The following is a 23,365-nucleotide window of genomic DNA, read 5'->3' as shown; positions in this document are numbered from 1 at the left end:
AAATCAAGGTTTAGTATGATAAAATCTCTGAGAACTTGATTTAATTTTATGTTAATTTTTTGATTTGTCTCCATTATAATGTAGTGTTAATATATGCAATGGGTATTTCAAGATCTTGCAATACATTGTCATTTGTGATAAAAGAATCAATAATTTTTTCAATACAGAACAGATTTGAAGAATTCCACTTCAACAATTAGAACTTTTCACTTAGGAGTTCTTGCAATAAAAACATTCAGAATAAATGCTAACATATTATAAAGTGATACTCTCATTGTATCTCTATTATTATGTACGGTACACGAAAACTTTATTGTGAATTCACTGGAATTCAAGTGAAAACAATACGGATAGAATCAGAGTCAATGAAAAAGTTGTCTTACAAGATGAAATGAAATATTAAATACTAGCAGAAAACCCGTGCTCCACGAGGGTCAAATTAAAAACTTGACAAACTGATAACTTGACCTACTGGAATCTTGAAAAATTAAAAATAGGCCTTCAACCATCCTCGGTAAATTAGGAATCTAGAAGCAAAATTTCAAGTTATTCAGTCCAGTAGTTCAGACGTGATGATGCGTCATTCGTGAATTTCCTATCTCCTACGTACTAAGCCAATTCTTTCCTTTATTATAGATTTCAATCGTGAATTTCCTATCCCGTACGTGTATAAGCCAATTTTTTCCTTTATTAAAAATGTCATTTTATTGTAAAATATTATATTATTATTTAAATATTGAATATTATATTGATAAAATGAAATATTAATGGAAAATTGTGATGTATAAATAAATGAATATGACATATTGAAGTGATCTAATAACATATTGATGGATGAATTAAGTAAGTGATAGAAATAAATCGTAGAATATAATATTATGTATCACAAAATAAAATAAAATTAATGGATCATTGGAACAGATGAATGATTAAATGGATGGATGATTGGAACAAATGAATGATAAAATGAATGGAGTATGAGTGATAGGAATGAATCGAAGAATATTATATTATGTATCACAAAATAAAATAAATGCATGATTGGAACAGATGAATGATTTAAGAATATTATATTATGTATCACAAAAAAATGAATGGATGATTAGATTTGATGAATAATTAAATGAATTTTTGAATGAATTAAATGAATGAATGAATGAATGAAATAAGGGTGATAGGGATGACAGAACCTGTGTCGAGAAGGGATGACAATCGCACCCTAGCAAGCGGCCTGTTGCTCAATTAGATCTGCTGACGTCACCAACCTAAAAAATGCTGCAGCTGCAAAATTTGGATGAAAGCAAACGCATAGTAACAAACAGCTCACAAAGTATCATGTCACACTTGTCTACATGCTAGAAAATATAGTCGCCTAAATTCTCCTTAAGTAGATTTACTAAAATTATCTTCAATTTTCAACATAAGCTAGAAAATATTTAGTGCCTTGTGGCCTAAATTTGTCAAAAACTATCCTTAAGTAGATACTAAAATTATGTTTTATTGATGAATACTTCTATTTTCAACCCGTCAATTAATATGACGATGAGGTCGATTCAAATTAATATTTAATTTCTCAGATACTACTCACGTTTTTGACCAAATTTGAGCTGATGATGCTCAAACATTCCAAAAACAAACTTGTGAATTTTATTACAACTTGTAATTTTAGTTCAAGTGTGAACTATGTCACTTTTGAAAATAAATAACTAATTTTAAGTATAAATAATTACTTCGAGGAGTAAAGTAACTTCCATTAAGTCATAAGCAGTAGTAATCTGTACTACTTATGTCTTCAGTATATCGAATCGATAAATAGTTCTAGAATAATTTCTCACATGTGTGGAAGTTCGTATTCTTTGTAAACTTTACCATAAAGTATAACACTAAGTTCCGGTTGCACAAAATCCGGTTAAATTTTAGCGAGAACCAATCAGAGAAACAGTCTTTTCAAAAACGCCTTCTCTGATTGGTTCACGTGAAATATTAATCTCGGTTAAAATTTAATCGGCTGTTGTGCAACCGGACCTCAGGGTATACTTCTGCCCTACTTAATATAAGAAGTCCTGCTTCTTTTGAATAAAACGTACAACTACTAAGTGTACTACATCTACAAATATATTCTTAAATCAATGTATTTATTCAAAAATATTTTAAAATAATATATTGGAATCTAGTACAATATCATTGCTAAGCAGCTTAATATTCAGCTTCTTTAGGAATATTTTCAAATTCCATAGAAATTTACTATGGGAGCTATACAAATTTGTGAAAATAAGACAAATAAAATTTCGATTATCATCAGAATATTCTCTTAATATTATTTCCTTCTCTTCTAATATTTCAAATCGGATTACCAATAATTATACAAATTAACTTGGATATAATATATTCAGCTATTGTTGAATATGTACTTTATATTGCCAAAGAAGTATGTTTAGAGAATTCATATTGTAAGAGTAAGTCCTACTTTTCAAATACTTCAACTTAATGATTAAAGTGGCTTCTACGCTATAAAGAAATTCTAAATATTCTTAAATTTAAAATTGAAAAATATATGGGCTTCTCAGCTTCTTGTAAAAATCTAGTACCTATGATAAAAAATAATAGCATCAGCTACTAATGAAGATGATTCTTTACATATAAATGACTCACAAACAATCTAATATTTCAAAACAGCCAGTAGAAATATTCAGCTTGTGGTGAATATTTGAACCAAGACTGTATTCACTCTTCAATAATTTATTCAGCTTCTGCTGAATAAATGATCTGAAATAAATTATTCTCGAAGCAACAAAAACATACATCAAGCTTCTGCTGGATATATGAACTGAAAATAACACTTCTTTCCACACAACATGAAAATGCACTACGCCTTCAAAACTGAATTTCTCAACTGAAAAAACATTATTTACTTTTTCAAATAAAATTTGATGTTCTATCAAACATCAAAATTTCAACTGAAATGAAATCATTTGTCGAATCATTATAACTCAATCTGAAAACTATTCCTCTCATAAATTTGGAGAAATCTTTGTGGAAAAATATCAACAGAATCATTCAAATATAATCAAACATCGATTTTCTACTTCCAATACAAATTTTATAACAGTTTGAGCAAAACAATACAATATATTTTATTTTCAAGCATACGTTCAACAATTTCTCTCAAAACTGGCTTCACATGAAGAAGAATAGTAATTTCTGGGCAAGTTATATTGAAACTGAAATTTTGTCTTTTTGAAAAGTGAAAAATAATAAATACATTGTAATCAGTTTGTTAACCAGTGTTAACTTTGGAATATGTTAAACAAATTTAGTCTGGAAGAGTTTAAAATGACGAGAAAAATCAATATTTAGTATTGCTTTGCTCGACAATCAAGTCAAAAAGAAATTGATGACAAACATAAAACGTTCATTTGACCTATCAATCGACCCATATGTTCTCTCACTCACTCACACACATTCACAGCATTCTCGCTTTACGCTTGTCATCATAAAACAATTCAATAATCAATTACTGAGCAAAGTCATTCTGAATTAGTAATTTCCTTTCAAAGAGGAAAGAAAACATTGGTTTTAGAAAATGGAGACAAACTTTTTAATAATTTATTTTTAGAAAAAAAAACTCCTTCAGAATGATTGTGCTCAGTAATATAATAGAATACGAGGTTCATTCATATAAATATAGATTCAATATTGATATAGCTTACAAATCCCTTATAAATGGAAGATTATTAGAATGTTTCTAAATTTTGTACATTTTTATAAATGAAAAGTAAGCACTAGATGTAATTCAATGTAGTAGAGCAAATCAAAGAGAAAAATTCTCTCAAATAAAATGTATTTCAAGAAATAAAACAATCTCATAATTACTGAATCTATATTGACACTTCAGAAATGAACCTCATTTTCTAGACAGTTCAAAAACTTAAAATAGTTATTGTAGAATAAGATCTATGGCTGAAAAATAATTTCCGAAGAATTATCAATACACGTCACAGCCAAACACAGATCATGTTTCCTATAAATTTATTTTTAGTAAAGAAATCAGAAAATTTCAAAGATGAGCATGAGTGAATAGAAATTTGAAATATGTACTTTTAGCAAGTCAAATGATGGGAGAATAGTGCTCCAAAAAATTATTAATCATTTTTACTTGCTTTAATTAAGAATTCATATTTATTTATTTGCACAAAGACAATTCTAATTGTTTAATCACATTTGCAATACCTACTCTCATGCTGTGAGGCAATCAAAGGCTTGAGTTTGCATTTTTCACGCATAATATAACTTTAAGTGCCGATTGCAAAAAAAGCTGGTTAAATTTTAACCGTGATTAATTCCCCTTTTCAAAAACGCCTTTTTAAACCAGTTAAATGAGACTACTGTGTGTTGTTGAATCTGAAGAATTTCATTGAAAGTGTGAAAAATTGAATTAAAATAAATGAGAAGTGGCTCATTGAATAACCATAGAATTGACAAAGATCAATTTCATCTGTAGTATTTTAGGAGCGGTATAATCTGTTTTGAAAGCGGGACGCTACAAAGCAATTCTAATAAGAAACAAAACTTGAAATATTCGCAAGTTATCATCAACTAGTCGTTAAACATTATTATTCCAAAACCATTTGTAATTCAAAACTAGGCCTCATTACAGCAAGCAATTAAAACAAGAGTTGAAAAGCTAGTGACAATATTCGGAGCTGATCACAGTTATTGTAAAACAGGCGGATCACGAAGTACTGGATTGAAGACACATATCTGAATAAAAAGTGGTGATTGGGCAAAAAACAGGACATGCTCGAAAAAACATGCAGAACCGGTGCACAGAAATGAGCTTGCTAAAAATTTTGGAATTTGAAAGATATATAAATACATAAATGGAACTATTTCGAATTGAAAATATTTCTAAAGTTGAATTGTTTGTTGATGACAATAATATTTTGTGACCTGGCTGACTCAGGTCTGGTGTCAGAGTTTTCAGGTCGCAACTAATCAATTTCAGGGCCTCTGGCATGACCTAACGACTGCTTTTTAAGCAGCCGGGACCGACGCCTTAACGAGTCCATCCGACAAAAAGTGTGGCCGAGAAAAATATCTTAGCACTCTATGATGAAGTATGAGATAGGAATTAGTTTCAATAATTTTAGGAATTTATATAATCTATTTATTTCTTCAAATGATTGTATTATAAATATTGTTTCATTGTTTGACGATGTTTATTGTTTTTTTGTAAAGTTTTACGGCAAATAAAATTCTTGATTCAAATTTGGTACAGAAGTTCAGCTAGGGTCTAGAAATTTTGTCTTGATTCTTGAAGGACAAGTAAATATTTATATAAAATAATAAGCAAAAATTACAATTATGATGAGCTATCGGGGCTTCGGTTGTGGGTTCGATTCCCAACAAAAGGGTACTATGGAATTATTTTTTAACTAACAGATCAAGTAGCCCAAATGATAAACGTTATAAGATTATACTCCAAATATTAGCAGGAAATAATAATGCTTTAAATATTGATATACTTTCAAATACTCAGTTCCAGCCAAGGTATTTGGAATACAATGTATTCTAATTTGTGAAAACAATTGAGGATTGAAAATTTTGTGAAGTAAACAACTACAAGATAGTCCTATTTCGGACTATGTGTAACCTTATCTAAATTTGGGAGAAGAATAGCACAAGGTTACCTTATTTTTTCTCTCCCTATCATTTTGATGATGTATTTATTGTATCAATCAATGAACAATAAAAAAATGGTTCCAGCTAAATAGGCCATCTAAAAATCTCTGTTCTGAACAGCAAGTGAACCTCAACCAATACAATTATTGTGATCAAACACCTCCACCTTTGAATTTCCAAAATTTGAGCAGAATTTAACGAAATTATTCGACATAAATTTAACATTTTTCAACAAAACATAATTTTTTTGGTTTAGTGTTGACAGTCTAATATTATCATGACTCGTTTCGAGTTTAGAAGACTTTGGCAACATCATTTTTAGATCAAAGCAAGCAGTGGTGATAGAAACAAAAAGACCAACTGACAACACAAGTATAGAACAAAATAAAAAAATCAGTGGTCAATTGAATTAAATTGTGTTTCTGATGCCAATTGAAGGTTAATATCGGTCCGGTATTTATCGGTTTTTTAAATTCATAATATACATGAATTTTCAATATATTATTTAATAATTGATGTATAAATATTTAAGGTGCACTGAAAATTACGAATGATTAAATATTAGACTGATTATATCGAATTATTAATGTGAAGATTCTGTTTAAATGATTCTTTCAAATTACAATATTCAACTAACAACAAAATTCTGTTATATTCTATTGAATTATTGTGATCTATGGTAGGTATATTAAGGATAAATTATATTAAAATATATTACTGCAACTTAGGTCTACGCACAGGTTTTACCTTGTAGGCTACTCCTTAAACATAGATGGACATAAAAAAAATATACTGCAGTTTTGGGATCATTTTATATATTTAATAGTATTTTTCTTGTATTATTTTTAGATGTTATAATATTAGATTATTATAATTGTGTATGTTTTTGAGAAATAAATTTGAATCTGAATTTGAATTTGAAAAAATTGAGTAAGCAATTCGAAAACAGATTTTCATTTTATTATATTTGTGAATTTATTTCATTTTCTACCGAAGCCTTTAAACCAGTTACACACATTCATAGATTTTTGTTCGTATGATATTTTGCCGTCTTTATGAATTCCATCAGATTAAACGGAACTTGACAAACATAAGTATTTGAAATCATCTGTTCAATCTAATAGAATTTATAAGGACGGTAAAAAATAGTACGAACAAAAAACAAAAACCGATGTGCGTGTAGTTGGCCGCCTTAGTATTTCGTCAAAGTGTAAAGCGGGTCTTTTCTAGCTACTAAATCTGCAATTTAATAAAAAATAAATAGATAATCAAGAACCAAGACCAACCTACCAACGACCACTGATTTCAATTTTAATTGCCAGTTCATTATGAAGAAAGCTAATGAGGTAGTTAGTAGAGTAAAACTAGCACAGCAAACCCCGTTCACCAAATTTATTACTTTTCAAGCTAGTATTGCTTTGCGGCGTCCCTTATGTTACTTTCAGTTTGGCTGTGACGTAGGGAGGGGGGTGGCCCACAGGAACAATTATTCAAAACCACAAATCGTACAAACATTCACAGAAATATTATATTTAGTCTACAGATGGAGATGAATTGGAAATTGCATTATTTGTTCAAATGCTAATTAATGAATAATTATTATTAAACGAAAATCCCAATTAAATGCTGTGAATCACCCCGAAGACTTCTGCTACTGCAAATATTGACAACAGGGTAAACAGCTAGATGAAAATTCGATGAGGGCTACCGGGCTGACGAATAATTTTTGTATAGTATTGCATTTCCATCTCATTGCTCATGCTCATTGCATTTCCATCTTGATGTTAACCCTGTAGTCAATATTTGCAGTAGCAGAAGTCTTTGGGGTAATTTACAACATTTGATTGGGATTTTCGCTTAATGATAATTATTATATTCAGTTATTTATTTTATTAATCATTAGATGTTATTACTGCTTTATCCGGGTGAGAGTGTAATAACGGAATACCAGCAACACAAAGCTTCACGGGAAAGATCTACTCGTACTATCGGCTTGAGTTAACAGTGAAATATGGAACATAACCGTCCTATACAGTGGGATATCTTATTATGCTATCTTTTCTCTATGTTGGAGGAGATCCGAATGTTACCTTTTCAAATCCAGTTTTCTAGTCGAAAAACCAGAACAATGGTACAAAAAAATTTATTAAAAAATTTCACAAACTGAAAACTTGACCTACTGAAATCTTGAAGATTATTAAAATTATAGGTTTGAAAATAAGGTTAAAAAATTCAGAAACTGAAAACTTGACCTACTGAAATCTTGAAGATTATTATACTACTAGCAGGTAACCCGTGCTTCGCAAGGGTCTTTCTTAAAACTTGACGTAATGAAATCTAGAAGAATTCAAAATAGGCCTATGTACAGTGAGTCAGTCATTCTATCAGGGCTCGAATAATTTTGAAATTTTAATTAAATAAGAATGGAAGAATATAATTTCTTTATGTAAATAACAACACCTTCATTGAAAGACATATTAACTGCATGCGTTTTCATATTGCCGATACAGCATTGATGAAACTGTAGACGTTTATTTAGCATTTGTCTCAAAAATTGTTCTAGCTGAAAAATTAATAATCCATGCCACGTGTAGGCCTAAACATTGCATCAGGAAAACGAAGTTTCAAAACTATGTTTTTCAGGTAGAAAGCAATATAGAAACAGATGTTCCTTTTTTAATTTCGACCATATAATTTGGTGATTTTTTAATGAAATCGAATGTACAATTAATGAAATTTAAACATTAATTCTGAAAAATCTAGAAGGAAAATTAAAATCTGGGCTTCCAGGTTCACGAGATTGATATTTTTAGAATCTATGTGCAAAATTTGGAGATCTAAATCATTCCCGTTTTGTCGGTATGTAATCCACAAGTTGACATGTTTTGATGCGAACAAACGAACACACGAACAAACACAACCCTACTCTCTCTTATTATATAGATAGGTTTGAAAATAGTCGGTAAGATGTGTGGTTTTGAAAATGTTGCGGGGCGCCCCGTTAGGGGTGAGTTGGAGGGGCCAAGGCACAAAGGCCGGGCTAGGCATACCTGATGTGGATGAAGTCGATGAGGAGGAGGAGGAGGAGGAGGCGGCGGCGGAGTCGAGGGGACTGGCGGGCAGATAGCCGAGCACAGGCGTGTACGCAAACGATTGCGGCTCGCTGCTCTTGCCGCACGACTCGACCGACACACGCACGCGAACAGGCGCGGTTATGTTGGTGCGTGCGTACGGCGGTACTTTGCACACTAGGTGACTCTGCAAACATTGACAAACAGATTAATTAATTTCTATTCACCTTAACAATATCATTACAAAGACAAGGTGGCACTGCAAACAAATCGACAATTTTGAAAACTTCTGTACCTATATATACTTTCCAATTTTTATTTTTTCCCTCTTTCTCCTTACTTTCTTCTTTCGCTTTTCATCCTTCTTTCTCTTCCCTTCTTCTTCTTATCTCACTCTCTAACATGCATCTAACATTTTTGTGAACAAAAAGTGTTTTACATTTTCCCTTACAAGCTCTATCAGTTGAGTACTATGTACCTATTCCAGCGCACAAACCTAGGTTTTGCTGGCTTTGTCAGATAGAAAACAAGTTATTTTTAATTTAAGAGTTTATGTGTTATTGGAATCTTATTATGTATTTCTTGCTTTTCTATTATTTTTATGATTCATAGTCTTCATTGTATTGTTTTCAATTTGATAAATTTGAATTTTAATATTGACAGATTTTGTATAACATCATACGCCAATTATTATTGACGGAACGTAGTGAGGTCTATGTTTCAACTCGATTTGCTTTTGTCTGTCTGTATGTAACGCGATTACGGCCAAATGCGTTGTTAGAATTCGATGAGATTTGGCAGGAATATTCCTTTTTCAACTGCGCGTCGATGAATGGTTTTTTGAAATTTTGCATTTTAAAAGGATAATATGAAAGGAAAAGGAATTCCTTCATACTCTGATATCACTATATATTTATAATCTACTTTGAAGATAGGATCAATCAGACTATGGAGTTATTCATAATCAATCAGCTGACAAGTGGATTATTCATTATTCATAGCATGCATTACACAGATGTCTGGCCGTGTCTGACAACATAAGTGAGTTTTGGATCTTGGAGAAAACAAATAACAGTTTTTAAGAGTAAATTATGATTCAACTGTGAATTGTGATTCAGACATCAGATACTTGTGGATGAGAAAACTGCGTGAGGTCTACTGTTCAGAGAACTACTAGTTTTATTCATTTATTCCACACAAGTTTTTGTTGAATTCAATTGTATTAATCTTTTTAATCACCTGAGTATTTTTATTTGCTTTATTAGGATTAGTACAATCCACTGAGGTTTTAAGCCTATGGTTGTCCACTTTTATTTCACATTTCTATATTTTTTCTTTGTTTTTTTATATTATGTTCGTTTGTGAAAAGAATGAATTGATAGACAAATTTTTAAAAAGCTATTAATTACATAATGTGTTTTTGTTTGTATTGGATTTCAAGTTAGAGTGCAACTAGTGAAAAAAAGTGAAATATAACCTAGAACACGTTTTGATTAGAATTAGAATTAGTTTTGGAATCTCGTTTAATATACTAAACTAAAGACCAAACTTTAATACAGTAAGTCCTAAATGAAAATCTATAGAATTATCCTAAATTTTTGTTTGGTGACTTGTATTTACCTGATGTAGGAAATCTTTGTTGGGTTGTACGGACACTTTCCAGGATTCGCCCTCCTGGAAGACAACTTTGGTGTCTTTGACAAAATTCTTGCCAATAATGAAGAGATCAACCCCTCCGGTTGCAGGGGAGGAAGTCCATGACATCAGCGACACCTCGGGCACCCCTTGTGGTTGTGCTGTTGCAAGAACAAAATTAAATACAAACTTGTTTATCCCACAATGAACAAAGTACAAAAACAAAAATGAAAAAAATAATAATATAATTATAAAAATGTATTCAATGTTTCATCAGGAAACGAAAGATTAAATCTACTACCTTTTATTACAAATTTCTTATTTCCTGATTTAAATAAGAGTAGCTTTCACCAAAAAGTTAATTTTATTGTTTCATGTACAGTACGCGTCCCGTAGCTTTGCCTCCGTGAAACTTTGAAACGGCATATAGGCAAGGTATGGTTCGCGGGGTGATATTCCTACTTTTAGAAAAACATGCTCCAGAGTACCTAGATAGTAGATGGAGGATGCTCCCTACAGAGTTGAGGTCGATGTTTTTGAACGGGTAGTATTATAGTCTAGTGGACCTCCGCCGATAGGCAAAGCTACGTTCAGGACCCGGACTATAAATTATGAAATGAGACCACTGTGACTCGAGTTGATTGATTTGTTGATATGCTGGCTTTAGTAATTAGTTGATTAAATTTAGACTTATTAGTTGGAGATAGAAGTACAGTACTGAATCTTCACAGAAGAAGATTATGAGAGCCAAACGAATAAGAAAAAATCTGGTGTGGCGCACTCACACAACTTTCCTTGCCGTTATGAAAATTTATCACCTGACGCTAGTGTTTACGCGCATCTCAAGTCTACTATTCAAAGATCCAAGCAAGCTGGTGACAGGACAATAACGCTAGAAACACACGAAGTCTGCTATCTCTTCATAGTGAATGATTTAATAGAATCAACAGTTGCCAACAGTTTGCAATTGAAATAATAACATTTTCTCGAATTTCGAGCGTATTTTCAATTTTAGGTGAAAATGTTACTGAACATTAATTGTAGAGATTTTCATGCTCAATCTTTTCCACTTGGAATTTTTTGTATAAATTGTATCTGAAGCCTGATAATTGAGAATCTAAAATCAAACTTTGCATAGATGGGGCGGAGCTCCTGGAATTTTTACAGATATGGGACTTGTGGCAGTTGATAGAGCTTAACAATGACTATTTGAGGTATAAATTTGATCAAAATCGTTGGAGCCGTTTCGAGAAAATCGCGAAAAACCCTGTTTTTGACAACATTTTCACCATTTTATCCGCCATCTTGAATTGCATTAGATCGAAATTGTTCGAGTCGGATCCTTATATTGTAAGAACTTTATGTTCCAAATTTCAAGTCATTCCGTTAATTGGGAGATGAGATATCGTGTACACACACACACACACACACACACACAGCCCAATACCGAAAAACGACTTTTTTGGACTCAGGGGACCTTGAAACGTATAGAAATTTAAAAATTGGGGTACCCTAATTTTTTTAGGAAAGCAATACTTTCCTTACCTATGGTAAAAGGGCAAGGAAAGTAAAAATACCAACATTAAAATTATTGAAACACGGTTGATTATAAACATTCATTTCTCTCTCACTTTATGTCAGCTACTCATTCTCAAGTTTCATTTCTGCTATTCATCATCTCCCTATTGATCTATTCATGAAATCATCACAAATAGAAACTTTGTCATCATTCATCACCTGAGCTTAAAATACTTGTGGAGTATTCCGTGCCCATCGAATAACACGGGAGTGACCAGTTCAAAAAGTTTTGGAGATGAGCGGGTTTGAACCGGGGATCTCTAGGCTGCTACTAAAATTCTATAGAAATTAAGCACTTACTGCAAGCGATGGTGTCGGAGGTGGTCTGAAGCGTCTCGTAGGATCCGTCCGGTAGCCTGATGGTGGTTCGGAAGACCATGCGGACTGACGTGGACTTCTTGCGACTGTTCTTGGTGGGGGGACTTCCATCAGGAAAACGGTGTTCAACGTCCACGTTTCTTTCTTTCAGAATTCCCACGCAGTCACATCTGTCGATAGAAAACAAATTATAATAATAATGATAATAATAATAATAATATTTATTCATGCATGTACATTTTACATTAAATGTTTCGCATTTGTCAGTTACAATAAAATCATACAATCTGTCAGGTCATCAAAATCTCCGTGAATATTTGAAGTCCAAAAAATAAAGATGACATCATCTTAACTATTATAATATTTCACTAGGTTTATTTCTCACACTGTATATGAGAAAAACTCCAGTAAACTGTAGAAACATCTATCTTGTAGCCAATTCCTCAGTAGTCTCTTGAATGTTCTTCTATTTGAAGTATCGAGAATTTCCACTGGTAGTGCGTTTAAGATCCTTGGACTGACATGCTCTGGCTTAGCTTCAAAAAATCTTGTTCGATGAGGTTGGAGTCTGAGCATATTGGTTGCCCGTGTGTTGTAGCCATGTACGGTAGCGCCTGTAGTCCACTCGTCCTTGCGGCAAAATCCATACAATGCAGCCTCTAGGATATACCGACATGGCAACGGCAGGATCTTAGCTTCCCTGAATAACTCTCTGCATGGGTTCTTGGTGGCTTCCTAAACATCATTCTCAGTAGCCGTTTTTGCACTCTGAAGGCCATCAATGAAGCGGGTGCCGCACTCCACAATATCAGGCCATACGTTAGAGCTGGCTGGAAATATCCATAGTACGCTATTCGAACTATTCTCTGGTCCACCTCCCTTATCAATCTTGATATTGCAAACCCCGCTGCATTGAGCCTTTTTACCACCTGATCAATGTGGCTGTTCCACTTCAGTCTTACATCAGCATTGATTCCCAAGAATCCACATTCTTCCACTGGCATTAAACTTGGTGAATCCACACCAAAATTAAAGTTATTGGGTGTGTCTAAACAGCCAATATTGAAGCTCATATAGGATGTTTTATTTACGTTGACTGTCAACTCATTAGCCTCACACCACTCCTTCATGCACTTGATTACTTCTTCTCCTTCAATTTGTAATTCTTCAAATGTATCACCTGTCAGTAGGAAATTAGCATCGTCAGCAAATAATACACTGTTTACGGTTGAGGGCTAATTAAAGATCAAAGCTCCATTTGAAATGTATTTTTGCACCACCTGTTTCGAACTCACGAGTTACTAGTAGTTCTGTGGACATTAGACCTCGCGCAGTTATAAACCACAGCCTCCTCTGATACTGTCCATCAGAGTAGATCCTTTCCCGTCTTGTCGTGTCGGTGTGAAAACGGCTAATGACTGTTTGGGTTGGTGTATCGACAATGCTAATCATCGGTTGTGAACAACTACTATCATCAATTTCAATTTCAATTGCCAATTGGAATATTGAAAACATATTACAAACTCTTTATAATATGACATATCATTAAAAATATAATAAAATAAACATAATTACTCATACATATCTATATATATAAAAGCGAAATGGCACTCACTCACTCGCTCACTCACTCACTCACTCACTAGCATAACTGAAAATCTACCGGACCAAAAACGTTCAAATTTGGTAGGTATGTTCAGTTGGCCCTTTAGAGGCGCACTAAGAGATCTTTTAGCAATATTTTAACTCTAAGGGTTATTTTTAAGGGTTTAAAGTTCGTCTTTTAGCATGTATATTCTTCTTCTCCCAATCTCTTAATTATAATTGAAATTTCCATATCATATGTTACTATAGAACTATAATCTAGATAGAGTACCTCTTCGAAATATTTGTTAACTGGCAACTAAATTAATAATTTTGTCAGGTTGGCATTAAGTTGAGTTGACTTTGTTAGGTTGGCACCAAGTTGAAGATTTAAATGCATTTATCGCGGAAAAATTGATTGGGCACTGCTACTTCAATCCTGGGAATATTATATTACTAGCCGTCAGGCTCGCTTCGCTCGCCATATCCGTTTAGCCTGACGTTTAGTCTGAACCCCTGACAGGATTGTCCTAACATATGATAAAAATGCTCTAATGAAAATGCAGGCGAGCAAAGCGAGCCTGCTGATCTCATTTTTGAACGATCCAGTCGGGGGTACAGGGGGCGGAGCCCCCTGGCTAGACGGATATGGCGAGCGAAGCGAGCCTGACGGCTAGTAATTGAATAAAATTAAAAAAAATATATAAAATCTAGGCATCACCAGCAAAAAGGAAATATTTGCCCGCTGGTGAGAGTTGCAAAACAGAAAAGAAAAACATAATATTTCGAAATAATGCAGAAAGTAGAGGTTAAATCCAAATTATGATTACAATAGAAACTTTATAAAAGCAGAATCATAAAACATTAAAAAAATATTGTGCAGAGAAAAGACTATAAAATGAAAATAAAAGAATTAAAATTAAATTGCTATATTTAAGGTAAAGAAAAATTCCCTTTTAATCCACTCATTGACGCTCAAAAGCTTATTTCCTACAACACAAACTGTCAACTGGTCAGCCCGAGTTGAAAACAGCATTAATCGATTCGACATATAATTATTCATGAATAATTCTATTGTCTGATTTTTGCAGTAATATTGGACGATGAATGAAAATCTTGTTCCTTCTATATTACTTTTAAAATACAAAATTTCAAAAACCCTTAGTGGGGTTTCACACCAAAACTGGGCCGGGCCGAGCCGAGCTGAGCGGAATCCGCGCGTGCGCGCTAACTATGCAGGATTTAGTTGGGAGCATTCAAATCAACGCTGGGCCGAGCCGAGCGGATTTGCACAGTCGGCTTGACGCCCAACTCGAGCGTTTTCGGCCAAGCGGATTCTGCCTTCTTTCAGTTTAGTTCCATCTTCCCATGTAGTGAGTTGCGCAGTATTTTGTATTTTTGTATTATTGAACGATTCGGCAATCGGCTTCATTGCGAACGCAGGCAGATTCCGCCTGGCCCGGTCTAGCTTTGGTGTGAATTCCGCCTAAAGCTGCGTACAGATACGCGCCTCCAACCCGCTCCGCTCACGCTCCGCCCTCGTTCCGCCATCGCTCCGCCCCCGCTCTGCACTCGCACCGATCATGAACGTTACGGGAGATGTTAGCTCTTCTCGGGGTCCACTCTTGCTCCCCGGTCGATCATCAATCGCTCTGCTCGAGTGACGTTCGATTGCGGAGCAGAGCGAAAGTCTGTACGCACCTTTATATATACATCGACGCGCAATTCAAAAAGGAACATATCTGTTAAATTTCATGAGAATCTATTGCCGCGTTTCGCCGTGAATGCGGAAGAAACATAAAGACATAATAAAAAATACGAAAAACATAAAGAGAAATGCAAAACCTTGGCCTGGAATCTTAGACCTCAATTCGTTCGGTCAATTATTTGAGGTGTACTTACACAGTGACCATGTTGTTGACGGGATGTATGTCCATCTGAATGACAATGGTACGGTCGATGGTGGTCTCCAGGGAGGGGGTGGAGTTCTTGCCGGCCACCCGACACGCCTGGTAGAACATGTGTGGTGCCACCTCACCCTCGTCTGTCCCTATGAACACCTGAAGCATGGCTGGCTTGTTGTAGCCGCTTAACTGTGCACACACACAAACAAACAAATCATTATTATTTTTGATGGAAGAAACAGTCAGGAACTTTACATAAAACATAATATACTATAAATGAATTAATGGAAGAAAGATTTTGGGATACTTATTTATTTATTTACAACACACGGGAAAATCCCAAAAATTGCTCCCCAACCAAGAAAATTACAATAAACGAATACAAAGAAATTGAATTGATTGAGAGAAGAGAAAACAAGGAAAAAACTATTCCATATTATTGTCAAACGAAAATCCCAATTAAATGCTGTAAATCACCCCGAAGACTTCTGCTACTGCAAATATTGCGACAGGTTAAACAGCAAGATGGAAATTCAATGAGGTGAGAAGTCTTCAGGGTGATTTACAGCATTTAATTGGGATTTTCGTTTAATATTCTCTTTTTTCAATTAGTCTATTTTTTTATTATTCCTTTTTCTATTTTCTATTGTGTCTTGTGTTATTTTATGTTTATAATGTTTGTTCCAAACTATTTTTATTGCTATTTTTCGTTTTTTCTTTCTTACTAATTTAGTTTCAGTTTGTGTAAACAATTGATTTTTTATGAGGATTGTTTTGGCATAAAGCTGTAAGCCTCTATATGTTGTTGTAATTTTTCTATTGATGTGAATAAATAAATATTATTCCTTAATTTCCATCTATTCCATATTGGTGAAAAAAGCATCATGAGAAACTAGGCATACTAAGATAGGAAGATATAAAGGTGCGTACAGATATACGCGCCTCCAACACGCTCCACCCTCGCTCCGCCATCGCTCCGCACTCGCTCTGATCATGAACGTTACGGGAGATGTTAGCTCTTCTCGCGTTCCACTCTTGCTCCCCGGTCGATCATCAATCGATCTGCTCGAGTGATGTTCGATTGCGGAGCAGAGCGAAAGTTTGTACGCACCTTAAGAGAGGAACCAAGAAACTATGAACAAGAATCTATAACAAATGAGGTGAATGATAACAGAGCTAAGAATGGAAATAGATTACACGTAATATGACACACTGTAAGTTGATGAGGTCTAGCGTGGGAAAAATAGGTGTCTACATTTTAGATTGACAGGTGACCTGTATTCTAGAACAGCTGTCCGGCAAAAGACTCAAACAGAGCTCTTCGCCTGAAAGCGATTGTCAATAATGTTATTTTTTGCGGCAAAACGGAACGCAAAGGTCTCTTCAAACCCAGCGTAGTTGGGATATCTTCTTATGCTACATTTTCTCTATGGTTGTTGGGACTTCATGTTACTGACCCTGACAACAGGGAACGATGTACCAGTCCGGTCCTTGACGGCCCCACGACTTCCCTCAGTCTGGTAGCGAGCTCTGTGTTGCCACTCAGGCTCACTAACTATGTCCAGCGACACTCGGCCGTCACTGCTCACTGCACTCAGTTGGGCTGTCAAGGGCGGGCTCTGTAGACCGTCGGCACGGCTGGATGGCACACAACTGCGACACGAATAATATAATAATTCGTTTATTTCACTGCATTTTTACAATTGGTAATACAAATACATACATTAAGCATAATGATTGAACATTACAATTGGTAACACAAATATATACCTTAAGCATAATGATTGAATATAGATAATAATATTAAGCATGTAACAGAAAAAACCACAGTGCATCCCTCTTTAGGCTAAACCTGTGTTGAGGGATGTCTCGCTCTCTAGTTGAGTCAACTTAATTATAATGCAATAACAATTTTGAGGTATCAAACAATAAAGTAAATTTTATACAATAATCAGTGTGCTTTTCACAAGATGGGATTATGAATCTTTAACAATAAAATACCCAGAAAAAAATAAGAATAAAAGCCTAGATTTGAATGAAGACAGCAAAAAAGAAAAATTGTAAATAATATCACACCTCTATTAAACGTTTTTCTTCATAGAAGCGATTAAGTCTATTCTTAAACAAATTATAACTGGATGCATCTGATATATCTGATTGCAGTTTATTGAAAAGTCGTGGTCCCTTAGCAAAAGCATGTAAGGAGGCCACTCTTGTGAAGGGTTCTTTCAATTTATTAGCAAGATTTCAACGAGTGGAATATACATGTTCATCCATAACTGGAAACTCTGAACGTCTTAAATACACAAACTTCAAAAGATTTATTTCAAATAGGGTATCAACACTAAAAACGCCAAATTCTCTATACAATACTTCGGTTGGATATCTTATGGGTCTCTTTAAACATATTTTTATTATTATTTTATAAAGAATTATGAGAGGTTGCAAAATTCAACTCCCACAGCTTCCCCAGGATACAATACCATAGCAGATAATTGACTGTATCAGTGCCAAGAATACCATTCTTAATTGATAGATAGGAAGGACATTCCTTAATTGAACGAATTTATAAATTAATTTTCTAAGTTTTGAACAGATGTATGAAATGTGCGAGCTCCACCGTAAATGTACATCCAATACTACACCTAAATATTTTATTTCATTTTCTTTCTCTAATGTAGGACATCCACAGCTGTAGTATGGACTGGCACAAAATATTTTAAGATCGAATATTTTAATTTGATGAAATAATAATTATACATCAATACGCAATCATCATAACCTCATTTTGACTATTCTTATAAAAAATAGAGAAACAGTTTTGGATTAATCCTGTTTATTCTCTCCCAATCATTATTAATTTGATAGTGTGATTGTTGCATGGAATAAATAAATTAATAAATAACACATTCATATTTATTCACAAAGTTTTCATACAGTAGCACCGTTTTTGTCCCAACTTTTCTTTGGTCAACTCAAATTTCTTCAAAGAATATTATAAGCTAACTATAGTGAGATCCACGTTATAATGGCAGTGTTTGATTAGCAATGGTAATGCTATCCTTGTCTATCATTCAACAAAGCGGATAGCGCTATCTCTTTCTCGCTTTGCTCTGTTGCCAGATCGTCTTTTAACAATGTAGAATTATCAATTAATTAACAAAATATTTCATCTTAATTATGTAAATTCATTATGAAATTATTGAAAAATATAATTTATTACTTAATAAAATATGATTGATTATTTTAAATGAGAATGAACAGTTAATATTACATCAATAATCATGTATCAGCTACCGTCTATGGAAGGCGGTGACAAGACAGAGGATCGGCAACGTTGTTCTCTTATCTTTTTCCACTGCTATTATAACATGGACCTCACTATTTGATTTCTGAGATCAAATTCTACTGGCCAACGTTTTTATCTAGTATCCAAATTTCTTCCAAACGTTTTGGAATCAACAAACAACTTTGTCTTTCCTAAAATCTTCTACAAGATTTGACATCAAATCCTTAAGACTGGCCATCAACGGTTGAACGTGCCTGCTCATGCACTAAATTAGCAAGAGGCTTCTAACATAAAATAACCAACAAATACCAATGAACAAACCTATGGAAAATTACAAATAATGGTGATATAAAAATAATTTAACCTCAAATATAGCAGAGCAAATAAAAAATAAACAACATAAATTGGAATTTTGTTGGAAGGTGATCACAGCTGTGATGACACAACAATGTAAGAAGACTGTATAATGTGCATCCTTGTTCAACCGTTAGTGGCAAATATTTTAACTAATATACTTCTGAGATCAAATTTCACTGGTCAACGTTTTTATGTACTATTAAAATTTCTTCTAAAGTTTTTGAATTCTACAAACAGCTTTGTCTTTCCTAAAATCTTCTACAAGATTTGACTATCATTCTGATGACACAACATGCATGACCAGCATGTTTGTACACACATGTACAACACACTTGTCCTGTCGTTAGTGGCCACCCCTAGTAAGTAAATACAGTCAAATAATTATTATGAACTTGCATAAGAAGATTAAGAAGTCGCAATTCTTATAAAAATTGAAAAACTTTTCAATCGTATAAGAATTCTTATTCAAATATAGGCTAAATAAATAAATTCCACAACATCAATATTTGGTCTGGTCAGACTATAATAATACTATGAACTATAGCATAGCCACCTCTAATACAAGGCCCCGGCCTACGATATTGCAACGTCGCAGTGTAGGCCTAGAATCTGATACATGATTGGTGAAAAAGATCAGCTGGTATTTTTTTTTTAATCTTTTTCACCAATCATGTATTAGATTCTAGGCCTACACTGCGACGTTGCAATATCGTAGGCCGGGGCCTTGTATTGAGGTGGCTATGACTATAGTAATGAATTGTATCTAGATTCTAAATGAATGATATAGTTTTATGTTAGCCTAGAAGCAACTTATACTCTGTACAAAATAACTTCTGACTTGGGATGGACATGCGCAGCAGAGAAGGCATACAGCGGTAGGGATACAACGGCGGCGATGATGCCGTTTCGAACCGGCCAGAGTTCTCTATAGTTTGTGTAAAATAAGTTGAGACTTGGCCCTCCATCCGAAGAAATTACAGGGTTGCCAAATCGTGTAAAATTGCAACTTTCTCAAATTTCCAATTCAACGTCAGAATTGGATGCAGAATATCATCCCCGATATCCTAGTAGTACTAAAAAAGCTTGAAGGATTAAAAGGAAATTATGACCAAAATATGATATTCCGACTACTTTTGACAATTGGAAAAATAATTTCAATTATTTGTGAGAAACTTTCTCGCTTTCACCATCTACTTATCTTTTGAAACAAAAAAGTTTCTAGCATGACGAAAATTTAATGTTTTCTGCTCGAAATGTCTCGACATTGACGAACATAATCATTAATTAAAAAATAACTATATAAGTCGGATAAAAATGATCCAGACACCAATAGAAAGGAGACATTCTCCCCGTTAATTTGATATAAATTATTACGCATTACGACGCCCCATGATTCTGAGAGAAGTGATATTCAAAAGAAAAACAAATCTTCGCGATGTTTCCAATTTTATCATAAAAGTTACATTTCCTTTTGATCCTTCAACCCTGAAGCTTTTTTAGTACTACTAGGATATCGGGGATGATATTCTACATCCAATTCTGACGTTGAATTGGAAATTTGAGAACGTTGCAATTTTACACGATTTGGCAACCCTGTAATTTATTCGGTTGGAGGGCCAAGTCTCAACTTATTTTACACAAACTATAATTTCCAGTGAGTATTCAAGCGCTCATGTTGAACTTACGAAGTTTCCTCTCTGCAAGCATTGATTCGACTGATTCTAATCGACAAATTGGCAACTGCGCTTCCACCTATGACTCTATCCATCACAGTAATCAGCTGATCTCCCCCCGTTCCTCTGCGCCGCATATTCCTCCAAGTCAGAAGTAGTTTTGTACGGAGTATAGTCACCTACCGTGGGAAATTATGGATGCTCTGCGATTTCTGCTGAACGGTTTCGTAAAACGAGAAATAGTCATTGGCATCTTCATCAGACTCCACTTTAAAATCCATTCGGTGTTTCTTGAAGCGCGGTGCATCTTCTGAACAGCAGGTTTTCTGAAAATCACACAAAATTCATCTATTAAAAATGTGAGAGAGATTTTTTCTAAGATAAAGTCCTATAAGGACTCCAGTTATGGAGTAGAAAACAAGTCAGGTCAAAAATGTTACATTAACACTTCGTTTATACATAATAATTCTACACTATAATCCGGTTGCACAAAAGCCACTTAAATTTTAACCGTGATTTTTTTCACAAGAACCAATCAGATGGCCTTTTTGATAAGACGGCTCCTCTGATTGGTTCTTGTGGAACTTAAAATTTGACCGACTTTTGGACAACCGGCACTGAGTAAATCAAACCTATAGGGAGGTCCAAGTTATAATGGCAGTGGAGAAAGATAGGAGATCAACATTGCCGATCCTCTGTCTTGTCAATGCCTTCTATAGACGGTAGCTGATACAGGTTTATTGATGTAATATTAACTGTTCATTCACGTTTAAAATAATCAATGATATTTTATTGAGCAAGAAATTATATATTTTTGAAAAATTTCATAATTTATTTACATAATTAAGATGAAATATTTTGTTAATTCATTATTAATGGATTTTACATTGGTGTACTACAGTACATTGGTGACATTTATACATTGTTAAGGCGATCTGGCAACAGAGCAAAGCGAGACAGAGAAACGGGTATCCGCTTTGTTGAATGATAGACAAGGATAGCAATACAATTGCTAATCAAACACTGTCGTTATAACGTGGACCTCACTATAGTACCTTCGTTGCTCCACTTTATTCTGACTAGTTTTGTTTCACGAGGAAGTATAATTTATTTATTTATAATCCCATTGATGTTTTCATCCTTTCATCAAAGATTGAAGATTTGCCGTTTAGCATTTATTTATACATTGATGGATACAGGTACAATATCATTCTCAACTATGAATGATTGGGGAAGGAACAACAGGCTTAAAGCCCAAAACTGTTCCTTTCCAAATTTGGATAGAAATAGTCCAAAAATAGGTTGAAGATAATAATAATAATACTGAGGGTGATGCCCACATAAGCTCTTAGGCTTGTGCGTGGGTAATGAGTGAGAGGGATGATGATGAGAGATGACGACTACTTTTTAGGTAGTCGGGACCGACGGTCTATCGTCTCCTCCGAAAGACGGGAGAAAAGATTGAATGAATCTTCTCATATAGAAGATTTTTTAAATAAATTCAATTCAATCAAGAAGACGAATTATTGTGGATAAATTAATGGATCATGTATAGATTAGAAGAATGTGTTGAAAATAAATTTACCTCTCTCGTGGGGAACCTGGTTGATGGGCGATTGCGATGCTGGATGGGATAGTCAGAGTGATGATCGAATCCCAAACCGGAGTCATTCGAATTGTCACACGGATCTACAGGCGTTACACTGCTCTTCAACTCCCGTTTCAAGCCTTCAAACAAATAAAACATAATTTCAAAACCAATCAAATACATTATCCCGGTTGCACAGCTACCTGTTAAAATTTAATCATGATTAAATCCGTGAGAACCAATATTGGAGAAAGCTATTTTGAAAAATCTGGTGTGACGCACTCACACAACTTTCCTTGCCGTTATGAAAATTGATCACCTGACGCTAGTGTTCCCGCGCATCTCAAGTCTACTATTCAAGTATTTGAGCCAGCAGCTGGTGACAGAGCAATAACGCTGGAGACACACAGTCATGAGGTCTGCTATCTCTTCATAGTGAATGATTTAATAGAATCAACAATAATTTGCAATTGAATAATCACATTTTCTCGAATTTAAAGCTTATTTTCAATTTTAGGTGAAAATGTTACTGAACATTAATTTTAGAGATTTTCATGCTCAATCTACTCCACTTGATTTGTTTTGTTTCAATTGTATCTGAAGCCTGATAATTGGGAATCTATCTGCATTGATGGGGCGGAGCTCCTGAAATTTTTACAGATATGGGACTTGTGGCAGTTGATAGA

At 34.2% G+C, this 23,365-nt stretch overlaps 1 protein-coding gene across 1 annotated transcript in view; it reads right to left on the bottom strand.

The window, feature by feature from the left end:
- The window catches only part of LOC111045693 (nuclear factor of activated T-cells 5), a 93,862-nt gene that overhangs the window by 15,244 nt on the left and 55,253 nt on the right, over positions 1 to 23,365 (bottom strand). The window contains exons 3-9 of the mRNA XM_039424702.1: positions 22,677 to 22,819; positions 21,275 to 21,417; positions 17,230 to 17,425; positions 15,771 to 15,961; positions 12,267 to 12,454; positions 10,374 to 10,549; positions 8,733 to 8,940 (exon numbers count right to left, since the gene is read on the bottom strand). Coding sequence (XP_039280636.1) covers positions 8,733 to 8,940; positions 10,374 to 10,549; positions 12,267 to 12,454; positions 15,771 to 15,961; positions 17,230 to 17,425; positions 21,275 to 21,417; positions 22,677 to 22,819 — 1,245 coding nt within the window. The remainder of the gene's footprint in view (positions 1 to 8,732; positions 8,941 to 10,373; positions 10,550 to 12,266; positions 12,455 to 15,770; positions 15,962 to 17,229; positions 17,426 to 21,274; positions 21,418 to 22,676; positions 22,820 to 23,365) is intronic.

The sequence above is a fragment of the Nilaparvata lugens genome, chromosome 3 (assembly GCF_014356525.2).
Source record: "Nilaparvata lugens isolate BPH chromosome 3, ASM1435652v1, whole genome shotgun sequence".
NCBI classification, from domain to species: Eukaryota; Metazoa; Arthropoda; class Insecta; order Hemiptera; family Delphacidae; genus Nilaparvata; species Nilaparvata lugens.
The sequence above is the reverse complement of the archived record's forward strand: the minus strand, read 5'-3'. Positions and strand labels throughout refer to the sequence as shown.